Source organism: Sardina pilchardus, chromosome 20 (assembly GCF_963854185.1).
Source record: "Sardina pilchardus chromosome 20, fSarPil1.1, whole genome shotgun sequence".
Taxonomy (NCBI): domain Eukaryota; kingdom Metazoa; phylum Chordata; class Actinopteri; order Clupeiformes; family Clupeidae; genus Sardina; species Sardina pilchardus.
Window position 1 is genome coordinate 27,945,148 of NC_085013.1, and position 20,000 is coordinate 27,965,147.

General features: G+C 43.9%; 1 protein-coding gene and 1 long non-coding RNA gene across 3 annotated transcripts; one reads left to right on the plus strand and one right to left on the minus strand.

Annotated features, from left to right (window-relative positions):
* Positions 1-245: 245 nt before the first annotated feature.
* cdc25b (cell division cycle 25B) lies at positions 246-7,271 on the minus strand. The gene is made up of 14 exons (XM_062523074.1): positions 6,737-7,271; positions 6,229-6,311; positions 5,837-5,888; positions 4,742-4,783; positions 4,536-4,569; positions 4,321-4,428; positions 4,096-4,206; positions 3,596-3,730; positions 3,196-3,282; positions 2,910-3,089; positions 2,416-2,514; positions 2,208-2,270; positions 1,716-2,060; positions 246-1,517 (listed from the first exon to the last, which is right to left on the minus strand). The coding sequence occupies exons 1-14, from the start codon at positions 6,943-6,945 to the stop codon at positions 1,377-1,379; spliced, it is 1,689 nt and encodes a 562-aa protein (XP_062379058.1). The 5' UTR covers positions 6,946-7,271; the 3' UTR covers positions 246-1,376.
* A 492-nt stretch (positions 7,272-7,763) lies between these two features.
* Positions 7,764-12,656, plus strand: LOC134068155 (uncharacterized). 2 transcript variants are annotated; one of them, XR_009936601.1, is made up of 7 exons: positions 7,764-9,592; positions 9,810-9,848; positions 10,278-10,339; positions 10,555-10,594; positions 11,086-11,165; positions 11,377-11,416; positions 12,376-12,656. It is a non-coding gene; the product is annotated as an uncharacterized LOC134068155 (long non-coding RNA). The 2 variants fall into 2 exon arrangements; XR_009936602.1 differs by lacking the exon at positions 11,377-11,416.
* Positions 12,657-20,000: the final 7,344 nt, after the last annotated feature.

Below are 20,000 nucleotides of genomic sequence, written 5' to 3' on the forward strand. Positions count from 1 at the left end.
TGTGTGTGTGAGACAGAGGGTGTGTGTGTGGGCACGTGCAAACGACTCCAGGCCCCGGCTTGGCGGGAGGATTTGAAAGTGGATTGAAAACCAGCACTGCCTGCCAGCGGCTGTGTGCGCGTGTGTGTGTTTCTAAAATTGGGTCAGAGTTTCCCTCCCTGGGAATGTTTTTGATATGGTAGCACAAAATCACCAGAAAAACGCTGCCGTGTGTTAGAACTGCAAGGAGGACAAAAGGCTTCAAATTCAGTCCAGATGTTTATTCTCGCCACATACACACAGACATCTCCTCCAGTACAACACACACAAGATATACACATCTGAGATCTCCACACGGTACCACATTTGTACATATTCACAGCCAAATGTACAGCAATATTCACAATGTAATTACACATCCTCACAACAACACACACTGGAAGTTTCCAGGGGGGGGGGGGGAACAAGGAAAAGGGAAAAAGCAAAAATTACAAAAGTGAAATTACAGGCTGTCCTGCAGCATTCCAATCAGACCTCGCTACTTCTCTGGAATACTTGTTAGTCAGTCATTTAGCATAAACACGCACGCGCACACACACACAAACACAGACATCCCCCAACCCCTCCAGTCCCCCTAAAAAAAATTCAAGTTTCAGTAATGGGTAAGGAACGGGTTAGTACAATAAAAGGTTAACACCACAAGTCCCAGTCAGTGCAAAGCAGAAGGGGGAGAGGGGGGGGGGGGGGCAGGTTGGAGAAGTGGTTAGCTTCTTATAAGAATCCTCTGACAGTCAGTCTGTGTGTGTACATGGCATCAGCCTTCTTGGAAGAAAATGTAAGCATGAATAATTTATATGATAAATATTTCAGGGAGACAAGCCCTGCTTGAATAAATAAATCTAATAGATAGTAGAAATAATCACAATAACCTACACACTACATCTCCGTGACGCACGTGTACACACACAGACACACTGGAGAGAATCCTTGATAAAACTTTTGAAAGATCTTAGTGAGGAACACAGACAGACACTGACCATTAATATAACATCTCACAGCAGCAGTGAGAAATCCTAAATTAGCCAATTAAAACAGAAACGATTTCAAAACACAACTCAAATTGAAGTCAGCACTTTAACTCAATTCAAAACATTACCATAAGTGCTTCAATAAAAAAGGGAAACAATTACACCTGAGCTGAAACATTTTTGAATAGTAGTTTGTATGTGTGTGTATGTATGTATGTATGTATAGAGTATAGTGAGTACAGTATGTAGGTGTAAAGGAGGATGCACACATGGAAGTGTGCTGAAGTAGACTGTTGTTAAAATGGCAGTGATAATGAGAATGTATGAGTGAGTAAGTGAGTGAGGACAACATGTACAATGAGTGAGTGGTCAGAGCTTCTTCAGGCGGCTGTAGAGGTCTCGTTTGCTGCGCTCCCCGGCCCACGTGCGACTCTTGAGCCGGAACTTTCGGAGGTCCTCCCTGTAGTCCTCGTGGTGCATCGGCCGGTACGACTGCGGCTCGCACACCAACTGCACAAACCAGACAAACGCAGATGCAAGAGACAGAAGTTAGGGAAGTCACATCAAGAGGTGCTCAAGGAAGTCAAATTCAAGGAATTTCTTTGCCGTACCAACAAGCACTTTGCCTACTGGGAATGTTGTTGCATCTATTTCTAGTCAAAAGATCTAGTCAAGTACAGAACACCACAATGTACAACAAACACACACCTGATGAAGGGGGAAGAACTCCTTGTAGCCCCCCTTGAGGACGTAGAGCTCCGGGTAGTGGAGGTGGGGGTACTCGTTGAGGGCCCGGTCACGCTCGCGCACAAAGCGCGCCATGCGGGGCCCACGTTCCGAGGAGAACTCGCAGTGGAACACGATCACCACCCGCTTCCCCTGGCACGTCGGGACGACGGGCGTCTTCATCAGGAAGTCCTCAATCTGCTCCTCCTGGTGCAGGTTTAACGCACCCTTGATGTGACCGCCTTCGAACTCGTAGGGGTACCGACAGTCGATGACGATCACGCGCTCCACGAGCTCGTTGAATTTGCCGTCGAGCGCTGCCACCATCTGAAACACGTGCGCAAAACAAAACACAGGTCAGCACACAATGACCGGACAGAGTCACAGGAAGTGACATCATGAACAGGAAGCCCCACTGTGGGGGTGATGGGAGATAAACAGAAAGAGGGAAGGGATATTTATATCTCTACTCACATCATCAGGTGTGATGTACTTCAGGTCCTGGTGTTTGCCATCAACAGTGGGCAAAGCAAAGGGCTGTGCAAAGAAACACACAAAGTTAATCATCTCTCCAGTTCAGTAAACACAGTTTCAATGTCATAGTGCAACAAGTCAAATAAATATTCCTGGCTTTCGGGAGTCTCGAAAGTGGGTGACGGGATGGTATGGGAATGTAACGCACCTTGGTGAAATCTCCAATGTAGTTGGTGGTGTCGTTGTCCAGCAGCTTCTCAATCTCCGTGTGGCAGAACGACTTTGATCTTTGAACCTGAGCACATGCCTGCAGAGCGGGAAAACCGGAGTTACAAACAAGGTCTAAAAGAGGGAGGGGTGGCCAGAGCTTGTGTGTGCCAGCATGTGTGTTTTAACAGGGCAATCTAATCTATAGCTGATTAGAAACAAATCACAGCAATAAACCAACGACAAACAATACATAGAACCTTGCCTGAGGCACCTTATAAATGGCTAGACGCTAAAACAGATCCACTTTCGTATGACGTGCATATCCTAGCTCTGAGCGCAACATAACTCGCTAAGCCACTAATCGAGCTTCGTAGGACATCCCACAGATGACTCAGACTTGTTGCTCATCACTCAGAAAACAACAAGTAATGCATGAATGCACATGCATGCGAGTATGTAAAAAGCGATAAAAAAAACAGAAGCGATTCATACCGTCTGTTGAGGCTGTTCGATTTCTTCGGAGAAGTGCGTGCCGGCCAGACTGCGCCTCCTCTTCACTCGGATCGGCGTGTTGTCGTCCAGGCGCTCTTGCCTCTTGAGTTGAGCGCGCACCTGCGGATTGGGCATGGACGGCGAACGGAAGAGACCTCGCGGCCGACACCGAAACAACGGCTGGTGAGGAGACGGAAGGGAGAAGGGGAGAGAGACTAGAGTCAGGCATTTGCCACAGACCGGTTTGAACCAACGTGGTGGATGGCTAGTGAGGGAATCAACCTACCAGGCCAATGTCCTCTGTGGGTTGTCTGGTGGTCACCAGGGGAGCCGTGAGGAGACTGGCCATGCCCGCTGGAACGTCGGACTCATTCTGAGAAAGGAAAGCAAGAGAATGACCAAGAGTCCACATGCAGCCCTCATTTGAAAATGGCAGTACCGTAATTTCCCTACTATTAGCCGCGGCTTATACATTGATTTTGCTAAATTTCTCCCGCTATGAGGTTAATACAGGGGGCCAGTTAATGTGGTGTTAATGTTTTTTTTCTTTTGACTTGCATAAAACACTGTCCTGCGGCTTATACACAATGCGGCTTATATGCGGGAAATTACTGTAGCTCTCTTGTAAACACGCATGCAGAGACAAAAACGAATTGCCGATTGCAAAACCTTCCACACACGCATACCTCAAGGTCATCCAGGACATCGAGGAAGCCATCATCGTCGTCGTCCTGGAGACTGCTGGTGAGCGAGGAACGCCGCAGGAAGAAAGGGCTGCTGTCGTCCAGTGAGGCAAAGTGACTGGTGGAGGGAGGGGAGAGCTGCAGAGGGGAAAGAGCAGTTTAATTTACTAATACACTCAGTGAGGTTAGACAGGGGCAATGGGCAAGAGCAGAGATTACGAGAGCATACATGTCTTGGCATAATCGAGGAGGCTGTTGAAGTTTGCTTGCTTGGCAACCCCTAGCTAAGGCCTCCTCTACAGTGCATCTTACATGCCATTCTGTTACTGTAATGTTACTTAATTGTGTACATCAATAAAAGTGCAGTTGTGTTTTGATTGAGTAAAAAGATCAAGCAAATAACAAAATTACTGAAAACTGAAATTACTTGGTAAACACCAAAAAAAGTATTTTATTAATACTATTCTTTCTTAATACTTTTCAAATGTAAATGCTATAAGTACCATAAGTGCAGGAGCAGAGTTGGGTCGTGGAGCAAAAGCGTCTCTATTGGGGCTGGAGCGTAGGCGGGAGCGGGACACTGGGAGAGATGGCTTCTTAAACACAGAGCCATCCTGCAACAATAGAAGAAATATATACACATTAGAAGACAAAAATAAAAATCTCAATATGCTGATTGACAATAATCCCATGTGTACATAGAAAGAACAATGTACGCAAGTACACACCTGTACGTTTTCTTTGTTGGAGTCGGAGTGAGTTTGAGCGAAGATGCCGAAGCTTCGGGGGTCTAAATCCTTTTTCTTAAAAGTGGGGCTCTCTCCCAGCAACCGAGTCTACAGAGACAGAAAGAGCTTGTAAGCACACTAGCAATGTTGCATACTTTTAAACAGGCACAGATTGTACACCAAAACAAAGAACTATGAAAACCTTATTGACTTACCGGGAGGGAATGGATTCTTCTAATAGGCACCTTCCTGCAAGAGCAATAAAAGAGGGGGCAAAAATAAATTAATTACTCAGCTGAGAAACATAAACTGAAACTCCCAGTGGGACTGACAGTAGATAGCGCATCAGGCTATTCCCCATGGATCAGTCTAACAGCGTTATGCTAGCCAAACCCAAAATCAATAAGGAGAAACCACTCACTCGTTGCCTTGCTCGCCCATCCTTTGCATGGCCTTTTCAAATCTAAAATCAGGGAGAGAGAAAAAAAAAAAGACTGTTAAAGAAAGACATTCAAGGGGAAACCGTTAACTCATTAAATTCCATTGGAGTACAAAAGGCACAGAGTTCCTAGATTACTAAATTAATGAGTGGGTTGTTGGAAACTCCAGCAATGCCCACCTGTATGCAAAACAGCTACTTCAGAGGGAAGTGTGTGTGTGCGTGTGTGTGTGTGCGCGTTTGTTCTTGAGACAGAGGACCATGTGTGCGCCATCTAATCCACCATATGCCCATGCAATGCTAAACCCCCCCAGTCAGCGTCCTTTGTTGCCACCACCACGGAGACGAGAGAAAATGTATGCTGGGGGGCTGGGGGAGGGGGGGCCTGAGCGAGTGAATGAGATTGTGGAGGAGGAGGACAGGAGTGTGTCTCATTCAGAGGGAAATGGGACGAATGGAGAGAGGGAATTGGGGGTGTGCAGACGGTCAGTACACCCCCCCCCCCCCCCCCACCCCAGTCCACACACACACACACAATACACCGTCAGAGTGCACGAAAGCGTGCCGGGCCATGCGCCCTCCCCCCTTCTCTATTGAAAAGTGCAGCAGGACACGCGCAAAGAAACAGCTGGACAAGCGGTGAAGGGGAACACTACACACCATGCCACCACACCATGGCACACACCCTACGCCTCAGGATGAAACAGTTGCTCTTGGGTCCTGAGCCCTTGAGACCAAGCCCACATGCTCCATATATCATAAGCCTGTACTCGCCAAATTAAATTACATTCTGTTCTACAGTTAAAGAGGTGGTGCACCCCCTCTCCTCACCCCTACCCCCCAGAACATCCTAAAGCCCCCCCCCCCCTCCTCCTCCTCCTCCCACCACCAGATGAAAGTAAGGGATACTAGCTCATTGGGCTAATGATCTTTAATCAGACTTTTGCGCTGTGCTGGCTTGGCTTGAGGATTACTGTTATAATCTCTAACGTTATATCTGGTCTAGTGACAGTTTGTCTGCAATTTTGGGTTGAGCACAGACACACATCAACACACAAACACATTAGAGCAGCTTACGCGAGTTCAACATCCACAGAGTCAATTGGCCCGGGAGAATCCATTCCGAGACCTACAGAGAGGAGCAAAGAATGAAAAGAATGAAAATCTGACACCTGAAATTCTGGTATAAGTACATAGTCTTCTGGAGTCTAGTCATTATAAAGACCGGGTCAGGATACAAACTGAGGAATATTAGGCAAGTATCTAAACACTCAGTCATGCAAATTACATCTTGAATTTCCCCTTGGGGATCAATGAAGTATCCATCTATTACAGAGAAATACCCACGAACTGTATGACGTGAATAGAGAGTGGAACATTTTTTCAATCATCACACACACACACACACACACACACACACACACACACACACACACACATCACCCAGAACTCTCAATGAAGTTACTCACCGGCATCTGAGGAGGCGTCAGAGGCATAGGATGGGATCTTTAACAGCGGGACATTCTTCTTACGTTTGGGAGTTTCACATTGACTAAAGAAACACACATGGTTACAAGGTGAGTGACTGGGACACATGATCATAAAAAAACCCACACGGAAATCAGTAGTCACAAACTAGGGTTGACAGATCAAATATTAAAAAGGTATTCTCGAAAATGCTTATATTGATCACGTTAAGCAGACATCATGTAAAGTTTACCCTAAGCTGTGCTATGAATAAGTGAATGGATGTTTGAACATAAGCTTGTCATCCAGTAACTTTACGTTACGAAAAAGCAGACTGGCGAGCTAAATAACTTAATTGAAACAACACAATCTTAGTTAATCAACAAATAGCTCGAGTACATGGCTAAATTAAGTTAGCGATAGCGCTAGACACCATTAACGTTAGCCATATTAGCGTGCTAACAACAGACACAATATATTTCAAACAAATAAACAACATGCGACAGTTACCTTCCGAGGACTGCAAGGTTGTTCATATTTAAAGCCAGATTAGTCACAGGGGACAGGACAGTTGGCGAAGCGAAAAGATTCTTCATGCAGGGGGAAGCCATGGCATTCAACTCCGGCAGGGAGAGTTTGGAAAGCCTGGGGTTCCTGTCGGGCCTGCTGCCCTGGTGAAAGTTGTAAGGACTGAATTCGGCGTCTTGAGGCATTTCCATCTTGAATATTTGAGTGTTCTGCGTATCACAAGCACGAAAGTTTCAACAAAATGATTCAGTGTTGGGAATCCAATCCTCTATGATCCTTTGAAACCATAGATTAGCTCGTTAGCTGGTGTTAGCAAGAACACTGCAGGAATAGCAATGCGGAAAAGGTAGAATTCTTCCTTAAAATTCGATTGCTGAGGGAAAAGTTACAGAAGCAAGCATGACGAGCGTACTGAGAGTTCGGACTGATTAAAACAGAGTAAAAAAATCTACAAAGACATCTTCCTTAGCCTAGTTTCTCAGAGAGCTGCCATATACGCACTCCCTCCGACCCCTCATACACCACTGAGATAAAAAGCAGCAAGATTGTATCCTTTATTTATGTTCAAAATGAGGAGGCCACGAGCGGTAAGCCACCTAACCAATCAGAAAGACTGTTACATCCACTCTGTCCAATCAGCTGCGTTTCCTTTGTATCCCCGCTTAGATTTCGAGGCGTGGAAAGGGCGGGCGTAAATGTGACATACAGGCTGGAGATCCAATCAATGTTTTGACGATGGCATGTGATACTGACATTTGTTGGCAAGTTTTCCCGCGGAAGATTTCAAGCTGTAGTTCGGAGACGCCCACGAAAACAACATAGCCAATGATTTTGATCTTTTTCCTCAGCCTTTGTCTGGACTGTACCATTCTAACGATACTGAATAGGAACTAATGAAGACTTGTTGCATCCATAGACAAATTAAGTGCAGTCCTAGGCTACCCAGATAGCAAACCCCTTTGGGCCGGACCCGCATAAAAGCCTCTAGATCCGGACATAGCTTACACACGGTTTCTGGCTAAGGACCAGATCTGGGCCGGTTAGACTTTTCAGCTTTAACTGCAGTGCTGTTTTTCTTACGATCAGCAGATATGGCCCAGATCCACTTACCACATCGGAACCAAAGCTTCCTCAAAGACAGTTCACTGATGTGGCCCACATCTGTAATACGGACCTAGACCACCTTCAAACTATTCAACGAGGCCAATCACAGCCAAATAGCTTACAAACAAAACTTATAACTGATCCTCGTTTATTTCCAGATAATCTGGTAAAAAAATCACCCTAGATATGATTTCAAAATCATATCCAGCTAACATTTTTGGGGGGTGCAAGGAAAGTTTTTGTTGTTGTTGTTTTTATTGTTGTTGTTGTTGTTGTTGGTTTGTTTGGGCAGCAATTTTCCATGAAAAGGCCACCTGCTTGCTGATCGCACGCCTACCTGGACTATTGACAACTAGGCAACTGCTTTACAAATAGAATACATCCTTAAAAATATATACAGCATATAAGGTCCATATAAGGCCACATCCGCCTGACAGTCTACCTCCGTTTTGGCTACGGGCACCGGACCCGTTCCGCCTCGCCAGCGCGCCTTCATTCACCGGGTCCGCGACGGACCCTGTACGGATGCGTACACCGAACGCGCCCTAACGGTTTATTTCATCAGTTTTTTCGCTGATGGAGTGCTGCCGAGTGTGAGACAAAACGGTGGCGTCTGAAGGCTCACTGTAAGTATGCTCCTATATGCTTTATTTATGCAATTACCTAGTCTATCCAGTGAAAACGTACTTCCATAACACAAGTTACCTACTTATCTAGCTTTGTTTGCTGATGTAATCCGAAAATGTGCTATAATGGCCGGCTGATGGTAGCTCACATTTACATACCAGCTAGCAGCTAGCTGCTAACGTGTAGCTTGCGCAAGCTAATTTAGCTCACTTAGTCCTGTCCAACTTTATGAACTTTTTTAGAAATGTATAATTAACTCAATACTGAATTTAAAATGAGCGCAACTTGATTTGACGGTAACCTTATGTGTTTGCCCGTGAACAACAAAAGTTGCCTTGCGTGAGCTAGCATTAGCAGGCTAGCTTGTTGACCAACGATAACTTAAAGTTGTTACACAAACATAATAGTTTTTTGTTAACGTTATGAAAGCTTAGATGTTGGACTCGGGAGTCTTATCTCCCGAGAGAAAACTTAAGCTATTTCGTATGTGTTTAAACCTCATTTCATTCTGGGAGGGAGGCTGATTTCACATTGTTTCCCTGTCCTGATTTGAAATGCTGATTTTAAATTATGAACGACGTTAGCGGCTGGTTCCAAAACGTAAACCTATGCGCCCTGTCACCCTCATGCTCAGACATTGTTGACACTTTTAGAAGGCAGGAACAGAACAGCTTCGGGATTCATGCCCTTATATTTTGTACACGTTAGTGAGAAACCAACTAACTGTCCTACTATTCAATCTAAATAGTAGAGATTCCTCCCTAACTTTTATTAAGTAAAAATTCCGAAGCCATTTGTTTAATGCAGAAATACTGCCGTCTACGAGTTCATTTAATGATGTTGAAAGTTTGTTGGAGTAAGATTTGACTGAAAAGGGACAATTAGAAGAGGCAGTAGTTGACTTGATGTATATCCTTGCTTTGCCTTGTCACGGACCAGACTGTTTTCAATGTTTAGAATGGGGTGTAATATTAAGTATTGATAAATATTTGCCTATTTCTTTCTGATGATGAGAGTAATGCATATTTATGTATCTGTATTACAGGTCATTCACAAGTCTGGTTTGGGGGTCTACCCTTGCTCATCCTGTCCTGCCACCCAAGTAAAGTAAGCTATACAGTTTTACATTTGATCTATTTGACTTTTGGTCCACATTAATAACACAAATAACCATATGCCTTTGTAAGTGGTGTTACCAGTTCAGGATGAATTGAAGGCACATGTCAAAATACATGACTGCCTTTGTCTGCTGAAATAAAAACCCACCTTATACCTCAAAAGCTCTCTAAAGAAATGTACATATATATATATTTTTTTTTTTCAGAAGAGAAATAACCACAGGCTCTGCAACTGCTGTTTCCAGGTAAGGATCAAAGCTTCGGGATTCGTGCCCTTATATTTTGTACACATTAGTGAGAAACCGGCTAACGGGCCTACTATTAAATCTAAAAAGTCTTGTTTCCAAGTGACTCTTTAGACTGAATAGTAGAGATTCCTCCCTAACTTTTATAAAGTGTAAGGGCACAAATCCCGAAGCCATTTGTTTAATGCAGAAATACTGCCGTCTACAAGTTCATTTAATGATGTTGAAAGTTTCTTGGAGTAAGATTTGACTGAAAAGGGACATTATAGAAGAGGCAGTTAGTTGACTTGATGTATATCCTTGCTTTGCCTTGTCACAGACCAGACTGTTTTCAATGTTTAGAATGGGGTCTAATATTGGTATTGATAAATATTTGGCTATTTCTTTCTGATGATGAAAGTAATGCATATTTATGTATCTGTATTACAGGTCATTCACAAGTCTGGTTTGGGGGTCTACCCTTGCTTATCCTGTCCTGCCACCCAAGTAAAGTAAGCTATACAGTTTTACATTTGATCTATTTGACTTTCGGTCCACACATTAATAACACAAATAACCATATGCCTTTGTAAGTGGTGTTACCAGTTCAGGATGAATTGAAGGCACATGTCAAAATACATGACTGCCTTTGTCTGCTGAAATAAAAACCCACCTTATACCTCAAAAGCTCTCTAATGAAATGTACATATTTTTTTTATTATTTCAGAAGAGAAATAACTACAGGCCTCTGTAACTGCTGTTTCCAGGTAAGGATCAAAGCTTCGGGATTCGTGCCCTTATATTTTGTACACGTTAGTGAGAAACCCGCTAACTGGCCTACTATTCAATCTAAAAAGTCTTGTTTCCAAGTGACTTTTTGGACTGAATAGTAGAGATTCCTCCCTAACTTTTATAAAGTGTAAGGGCACAAATCCCGAAGCCATTTGTTTTATGCAGAAATACTGCCGTCTACAAGTTCATTTAATGATGTTGAAAGTTTCTTGGATTAAGATTTGACTGAAAAGGGGCAATATAGAAGAGGCAGTAGTTGACTTGATGCATATCTTCGCTTTGCCTTGTCATAGACCAGACTGTTTTCAATGTTTAGAATATATGGGAAGGGAAGCTAAAATGAAAATATTCTCTGGATCCCAAAATAATGCTATTTTCTAATGGGGTGTAATATTGGTATTGATAAATATTTGGCTATTTCTTTCTGATGATGAAAGTAATGCATATTCATGTATCTGTGTTACAGGTCATTGTCACAAGTCACAAGTGGCTCCGGTCTGGTTTGGGGGTCTACCCTAGCTCATCCTGTCCTGCCACCCACACAAAGTAAGCTATACAGTTTTACATTTGATCTATTTGACTTTTGGTCCACACATTAATAATACAAATAACCATGTGATATGCCTTTGTAAGTGGTGTTACCAGTTCAGGATTAATTGAAGGTACATGTCAACATACATGAATCCCTTTGTCTGCTGTAATAAAAATCCACCTTATGCCTCAAAAGCTAATGGAATTCACATATTTTTTATTTCAGAAGAGAAATAACTACAGGCCTCTGCAACTGCTGTCTCTAGGTAAGGATGAATTGAGATACATTCAACATAAAATATATATAGCCTATATGTATATACAATTATTTATTCTACATGCTGAAATGTCTGATATTCATGACCGCACACTTCATGCAGATTATATTCACATTACAACTCCACCTCTTTAATTCAGCTGTCTGATTGAAGCCTCAAAATATTGTAAACAAAGTAACATAGTTGGCTAGCTTGTCATAGTCTACTGGTTGGACTGTTCAGTTTCCCCATGTGTGTTTAAGTTTAAAAGTAGAGTAATACTTGTGTCCTTGAGAGAGGCGCTTTTGAGTCTTTTGAGTTGAAAACATTGGTATTGAGATGATCAGTCAACTTGAATGCAAGAGTGTGCGCCGCTTGCTAACCGGATTTTATAATACGCTAATTCAGCTAGTCGTCTTCTATGCATCATTGTTTTCACGATTGTGAATGTTTTATTCGGATTGCATGTGCTTGTTGATGGGCGGGTGTCCATTGAGTGTGCGCGAGAGAAATCGGGCCATTCAGACATGATATGCGGAATGTACGGCCACCTGTTGTTCACGTCTTCTTTAGAATTTCTGTCAATTTCTGTCAAATGCGGCCGCGCCGTTAATGCCTGACCGCGGAAGAGTGTCGTTTTCACTAGCCTTTGAATGTTTCCGTGACTGGATTCACAGGACAGTTGTGGCGACAACATTACGGCGAAATTACCAGGTTAGCTACAGGAAAGTAGATAGTATACGGATATATGAATTCAGACATCACAGCAAAGACAACCCTACCGTAGCCTACACACCGTGGACATTGTGGAAATACACGTCTGTCTGAAAACGACTACAGTTTGGTAAAGTTGCATGCATTGTCTACAATGAAAACTCCTTCCACCCGAGCAGCGGCAGGTGCACCAGTGCGAGCCTGCCCATATAATTTAGTAGCACACTAATATAACGTATTTTCTTTTTCCACAGGAACGGTACGCAAGTGTCCAGTGACAGCCCAGGCAACGGATACCGTAGCGACATTCACCAATGTGCTGCATGGCGCATGACCGAGAAGGGGGGACGTCGCAAACGCCAGTGTGAAGGAGCAAGCTAGATTCATTGATGATCATCATGTTTTGAATAAAGTTTTTTTGGAAAAAAAAGTAAACATTTTCTTCGATTCTGATTAGGGTTATTGGGGTATTGGACTATGTTAGTCGCTGGGTAATTTTCTTAGCCTTGTTTTAAAGACACCAAGCGAGAATGTTAGATTGTTAAATGTGAAGGCTACTTTATGCGGATGTAGGCCTATGATTGTTGCTTCTGACTGTAGGGTAATTAAATAAGGTAGCCCAAACACATCATAGACTAAACATCATGTAGCCTAACTATAAATGCCGAAAATAAGGCATAGCTGGCATCGATCCGGTACGCGGTTCCATGCCGCATCTATACGGGACTGGGCCAGCGCTGTTCCAGTTCCAACTCGGAGCCGTGCAACGGAGCCTGACCACTTCGTGGCCGATGTGCGTTTGGACGCTGGGCCGTGTCCGTTAAACGGATCAGATGCGGATGGAACGGTAAGTGTGGGCCAGATCCACCCCAGTGTAGTTTTACTGTTTTGGTACGGGAATGGGCCAGCGCCGACCCATCTCCGGTGCAGAGCCATAAAACGAATCCTGACCACTATCGGCCCGCTGTGCGTTTGGACGCTGGACCGTGTCCGTGAGACGGATCCGGGGCGGACCGCATGATAGGTGTGGGCCAGGTCCACGCCAGAGTGGTTTTGCTATCTGGGTACCCCTTATTAGACATTCTCTGCTAATACTAAGTCTTATACTAATACTTATATTGAAGTAGGCCTATAGGCTTGAAAACTGGTGTTTAGGATGTCAGTTGCTGGATAGACTATTAGGGCCAGGCATTAAGGCATATAGGCAAAGACAAGGCATAGCCTTCTTTTTGACTCAATATTCAGCTAATATACACAACTGTGTTATGTTAAATTCCTAAATAAAAAGGGAAGGGTTGATTATGCCTAACTGAACAATGGCACCATTCAGTTATATCAGCAGAGAAGACCCACCACTGAGGAACTGACTGTGGGCTATTCACTCAAAAACCCTCTTTTTGTGGCCTAACTGAGTCAATAATAAGAGAGAGTGACTGTGCACATGTTTGGAAGTGTGTGTCTGTGTCTGTGTCTGTGTCTATGTATGTGTATGAAAAAAGTGGTCTTCCGTCTTTTAGGTTTCAAGGGGGGAAAAGGGCTATAGACTTCTGTGGTAAGACTTAACATGGAGACAGATCCACAGGATACGCAACATGTATTCTGTGTGTTTCCCTAACAAGTAGGCTAATGTGTCTATGTACTCAGTTGAACCCCAGCACGGCAAGCATACCGGAGGCTAGGCTACACAGAGGCACAAACCAAACTCCACAACCCCCACCGGACTATGACATCGAACCTCCTGCTGCTTCTCCGCAGTTAGCCCAATGCCATGGTTACCAACCAGACTCCATCCTCAGGGGTGGCCCACATACATACACTCACACAAAGACACTAGGAGAAGCCTGCCTAAAATGTTGGTTTAAAGAGACCCTATGCAACTTTCTGCAGAAGACGATCGCTCTTTGTTTACATCTGGAAGTCTGAGACAAAGAACCACGCTTGCAATTTATATATTTAAATATAGCCTATACATGTATAAATATACACACTAAAGCTGTCGGGGAAGCTCTGCAGAGAAAATGCAAGCATAAAACGAGCGAAAACGAACAACGAAACCGAAACCAGAGATGAAATCGCCAATCCTGCATAGTTCCTTTTTAAAAATAGCCTATACTATCCTCAAAATCATTGTCCTGTATATTTGCTAGTTCTTATAATCAAATGAGTCATTAGTCATTGGTTATCATTCATTTTAGTTTTTATATTTAATGTCCGGTTGTCTTGTCTCACATTTCAATTTTTATTGGCCCTCAATGTGGCCTACTGCATATCAAACTGAGGACCAATCATGTTGTTTTATCATCCACTGTGATGGCTGAAATCAAGCCCCATGGTAACATACTCAAATATTTTGTGTCTTACATGCAGGAGTAGCCATGCCTAAAATGTAGGTTTTACACATAGTTTCAAATCAAATTTCAAAATGATCTATGTCCTGTACATATTCTGTCTGTTGTCTATTATTAGGTTCAATCTTGTTTGCTTTTATATTTGTATTTGTATATTTGTATCCTTTCTCCCATCACAAGTCAACTTTTCCCGCTTCTGCTTTGGCTTTGTTTGTTACCATGTGGTCTAGTGGTCATGAGAAAATGGAAGCCAGCAATCCCATCTCAGTCATTTTATCCTTCTACGCTGAATTAGATAAAACTACGCCCCACCCTATGACACAAATAGATAAGCAGAAAACAGTGATAAAGTTTGTCTTGTGAATGAATTGGGAGTATAATGCTCTGGCGGTTGAGCATTAGGACTGAGTTTTGTGGTGGTTGCAGTATGCATGCAACCAACATTGTTTTGTTCTCTCCTGTTTACAACGGCAAGTGGTTTAAAGGTGTAGTCAGTTTTTTTCAGTTTTCATGCACACAAGACGTTGATAAGAATTAAGAGAAAAACTGGAAGAAAAACAAAATGGCCACAGTGTAAGGGGAAGGTTTGCTTCCCACGTCCCCTTCAATGCGAGAGATAAACCAACAGAGAGGAAAGAGTTGTGAGGGAAAAGACACACCACACTGTTTCATCAGTGAAATACAGTGACAAAAATCAATGTCAACAGGGATATCTTTAATCAACCGACTCCATGATAAAATCAATATAACATATTAAAGTTGTTACTGACTACATTGGGTTGTGAGACACATGTGCTAGACTGGTCTTAAGAAAGTGGATGGAATGTATTGCTGACTTGATTGATTTAAATTGAGATAGCAGAAGCCATTTGGAAGTTAATAATTGTTTCAAGTGCTCAACTGACTCACATCCTGGCATCAGAGTGAAAGTAAAACTGGAAGCACTGAAAACATAAGCCATCAAAAAGCAAAAACATTTTTTAACCTTGTCAGAGTTGTTGAAATGTTGTTACATTGTTGTTGTGGAGATTTGCTTGATCGGTCAGGTTTATTTGGTTTGGAGAGGATTTCGAAGTAGAGGTTTCTGTTCGACCTCCTAGACCTGACCTCCAGTGACCAGAAGAGCTGGAGCCCACACCCCACGCCAGAGATCACACTTGACTGGCTTTCCCACAGAAACACACACACACACACACACACACCCTACCCCCTTACCCACACTCACATAGGCACAGTGAAAACACTAGGCCCATCTAAGCCAACACACACCCTCATCCCCCCCATCTCTTTGCCAGTGTGACTGCCATCTCCTCCCTCCCTCCCTCCCTCCCTCCCTCTATCTCTCTCTCTGTCCAAGAGGCATGGCAGCAGATAGATGGTATCGGAAGGTGTGAGCGAGGAGGTGGAGGCTTGTGCATCTGAGGCCCATTTACAATTGAATATAAACAACCTGAGGAGAGCGCCTTCAATGGAGAGCTAAAAGCCTCATTCCAGTGAAAACTGCCCATTTAGCAGGTTCCCGTGGGTCCTGCCAGCCTTTCACTTTGAAATGAATGGCACTTCACAGTTATGCTCTCTCATCTACCATGTTGAAATGTTTGTGTTGAACAGTTTCATCCACTTAAGACCTGGCCAAATGCTCCTGTTTGAAAAGTGGATGAGGGAAATTGGTTCTTTTATGGTCCTGTTTGCCAGAAAAAAACTGTGTTATTTGCTGATCTTTTAGTGTATGTATTCATATGTGTTCGTACCTCTCGTGAAATGGAATGTGGTGGTTCAAATATTTCAGTCAGACATCACACAACAGTCTTTGAATTGTTCCAAGACTGCAGATGTCCATAATGCCAATCTTATGTGAAGGGGAAAATTGGATGCAATGCAGGCACAGACCGACTGGCTCACTTACAGGCATTTCAGTGCAATGCCATATGTTGTCTTGGCCAGAATGAGATTTTGGGCAGCAGAATAGATATCCAGATTATGATATGAAACATTTTGGGGGATAAATGCTCGTCTCTGGAGACAGCAGTACAAATGGAGGGTTGATAGACTGATGGTGCGCATCCTACAGGGTGGTCCCGGGGACAGTACCAGGCCACAGCAAATGTCTGAATGTCCGCTGACCCGTTATGGATGTCTATGAGGTTTGATGAAGTGGCATCAACGCCCCCCACCCTCCCCCCTCTGTTTTAATTTAAAATGAGCGGACAATAGCAGGAGCGTCTGGATGAAGTAGCTCACTGTCTGCTCCACACCCCGACACCCCCACCCCCACCCTACTCCGACGGCCTCCCCCGGTCCCACATGCACAGGACAGCTGTTTGGATCACGAGAACAACGTCCAGTACTGCGGGGCCATTTTGCAATAGGCACACTGGGTGCCGAGTAAAACCTTGACGTCTTGACGTTTTTAACAGCAGGTTCAAACCTGGCACTGTACAACTAGGTGCAGAGTCTCCATTGCGCTCACTGACACACAAACCTATACAGTCCATGGGCAGATGTATCAATATAAACACCATAGGAATCACAGGCACACACACACATAGTCAGACACACAGACACAGACACAGACACAGACACAGACACACACACACACACACAGACACACACACACAGACACACACACACGCACAAGCATACTGGGAAGTGGGGCCCCTTCAATCCAAAGGGACTAATTGCGGGTGTGGGGACACTTCACCCGCCATCCCCATCTCCAACTGACACACACACACACACACACACACACACACACACACACACACACACACACACACACTCATTACTGTAGTAGGCAATCATGACAACCCCCAAGCAAGCCTTACATAAGCCTCACTTCTACGGCTTCTGAATCTCTCCTCTGGTCTTTGTGCTGTGGCTGGGGAATTGTGTCATCACCTGTGTCATTACCATCTCTTTACAGACCTTTTACTGATTGGCTCGCAGTGACATAATACAGATACCAGAAGTTTAAACCATTGCTACTGCATTATTTTTTATGTATGTATGTATGTATGTATGTATGTATGTCATCTTCAACATATTATGATAGCATTGTGTCGAATAATCACATTATGCATGAATTATCCAAACAGTGTTAACAGAATATACTCTTCCTCTATAGGAAATGGACAGATGGAATTGTTGCTAATCTAGCATACTGTCTATCCTATAAGGCACTGTGCTCATGTCCAGACAAATAATAACTAATAAACAAATGTGACTGTTGGTACTTAGGAGGTCATAGTTCACATAGTTTTGTGTTGACCATTGTCTTCCGCGTACATTTTATGAGCCCTGTAATGAGGCATGGGAGGAGACACGGCAGGGCGATTATTTTGAAATGCACCTTGAAAACCTTCAGGCTGGGTCAGGCTGTTAGTACAAGCCTAGTCTTGCACACACACACACCTTTTTTTCTCCTCTAACTGAACTAAATACAGAGCACCTGTCTTCGGCATTCAAACCAGTCAAATGTGGTAATAAATACCACAAGTGTTTGTCTCTCTCTCATTCTCTCTCTCTTCTCTCTCTCTCTCTCTCTCTCTCTCTCTCTCTCTCTCTCTTTATCCGTGTCTGTAAGTGTGTGTGTGTGAGTGTGTGAATCACTATATGCTTTACGTTGAAGTACATTAACTTAGACTACGGAACAGACTACACCACCTCTTTCATTTCAATTAAAGTACTGATCGGATCAGGTATTTCTATTCCGATTGAAGTGTTTATATGAGAATCTTTTTTTTTCTGATTGAGCCGGTATTCAATTCGGATCGGATTAAAAGTGTTAATGTAAACGTTGCTATTGCAGTTTTTTGCATCAGAATTTCTGAAAACCTCCATTTGTTTGTAACGACTGATTAGTTTGTACATACATTTAAATTGATTTCCTGTGCTTTCAGGTAGGGTTAATTGTAATAATAATCCTTATGGTGATACCGACTTTGACATCTGGTATCTAAACACCACATTATCCTGAGGCAAATTTCCCTCACAAAAGTGCATCAGCTCTAATTAAGGCATGCTAGCACTCCAGAGATTAGGGTGGTGATACACCATCACCTCTCAGAAGGTGGTCTTTTGTGAGCAGGTAAAGGAAGGGGTGGGGGTGCACAGGATGGGGGGGGGGTCCACAAGGCTGGAAGTCTTATGATAACAGCACACAACTGCTGACTTGAGGCCCTGCACCCCCAAATGCCCCAGGCTGTTTAGCAGACCTCCCCCCTCCCTGAGTGTGTGTGTGTGTGTGTGTGTGTGTGTGTGTGTGTGTGTGTGTGTGTGTGCGTGCACGCGCACGTGTGTGTCTTGTAGTGCCTCTGTCCATTTTCACACTGTCAGCATTCAGGGGTGTTGTTGTTTGGACAGTTGTACCTACGAACAGGTTGGTACAGATACTGTGCATATAGACAGTTGAATACTTTACCTCTTGGTTCTCTAGACAAAGATTATAATCTTTTGCGATGTCCACAGTACACCAAAGTCTGTTCCATCAGTTAGACTTTGGTTAGTGCTACACTTTGCCTGTCTATGATTATGTGAGAGTCTGCTCGGGTCAAATGCCAAATTTCGTCCTCAGTGAGGGTACATGCAGCTCTTTGCAGAAGTCTGTGTACGCTAATAGTTTCTGACCATATGGGCCAGTCCACACGCCCAGTGTTAAAGGGCTACATTTGGATGGCAATCAGAAAGTATAATAAGAACAGCTTTGTATCCATGGTGACAAACTTTCTCTCAATGATACATTTTCTCTCAATTGATTGCCCACTAATGAGTATCAAAGAGGTGCCATTTTTCAAGATGAACCCAGTACACAGTTTCACTGTTTCATTCTCATTCCATGTCATTACTGTAAGTGACATATTCATTCAATGCTAAGCAAATGCTTAGAAAAAACTGAACTATGACTGAACAAACAAGAATATATATGTGTATGTGTGTGTGTGTGTGTGTGTGTGTGTGTGTGTGTGTGTGTGTGTGTGTGTGTGTGTGTGTGTGTGTGTGTGTGTGTGTGTGTGTGTGTGTGTGTGTGTATGTGTGTGTGTGTGTGTGTGTGTGTGTGTGTGTGTGCGTGTGTGTGTGTGTGTGTGTGTGTGTGTGTGTGCGTGCGCGTGTGTGTGCGTGTGCATGTGCATACTCATACACACAGACCCCCAGCCTGCGCACAAAGATTCCTGAGCGAGAGCCAAGGCAGCGGGCCACCACTGACCGCAGAGCAAAGGTCAGATGGACAGAGAAAGAAGGACGCAGAGGGTCGGAAGGGATGGAGGGATAGAGAGAGACAGAGAGACAGAGGGAGAGAGAGGGAGTGAGTGAACATCTGTCAGGCCGTACTAAGGGGCCCATGGGCAGATGGAGTAGAGTCTGAATAGGAATTCTGGAGGGAAAGAGGGAACAAAAGACCAAGGGGGTGGACAGAGAGAAAGAGGAGGAGAGAGCGTGGAGCAGAGAGAGAGAAGAGGAGGAGGTGGAGGTGGAGGGGGGGGGGGGGCAGTGACCAACAGGTCCAAACAAAGAGCCAAGACAGAGAGGAGACG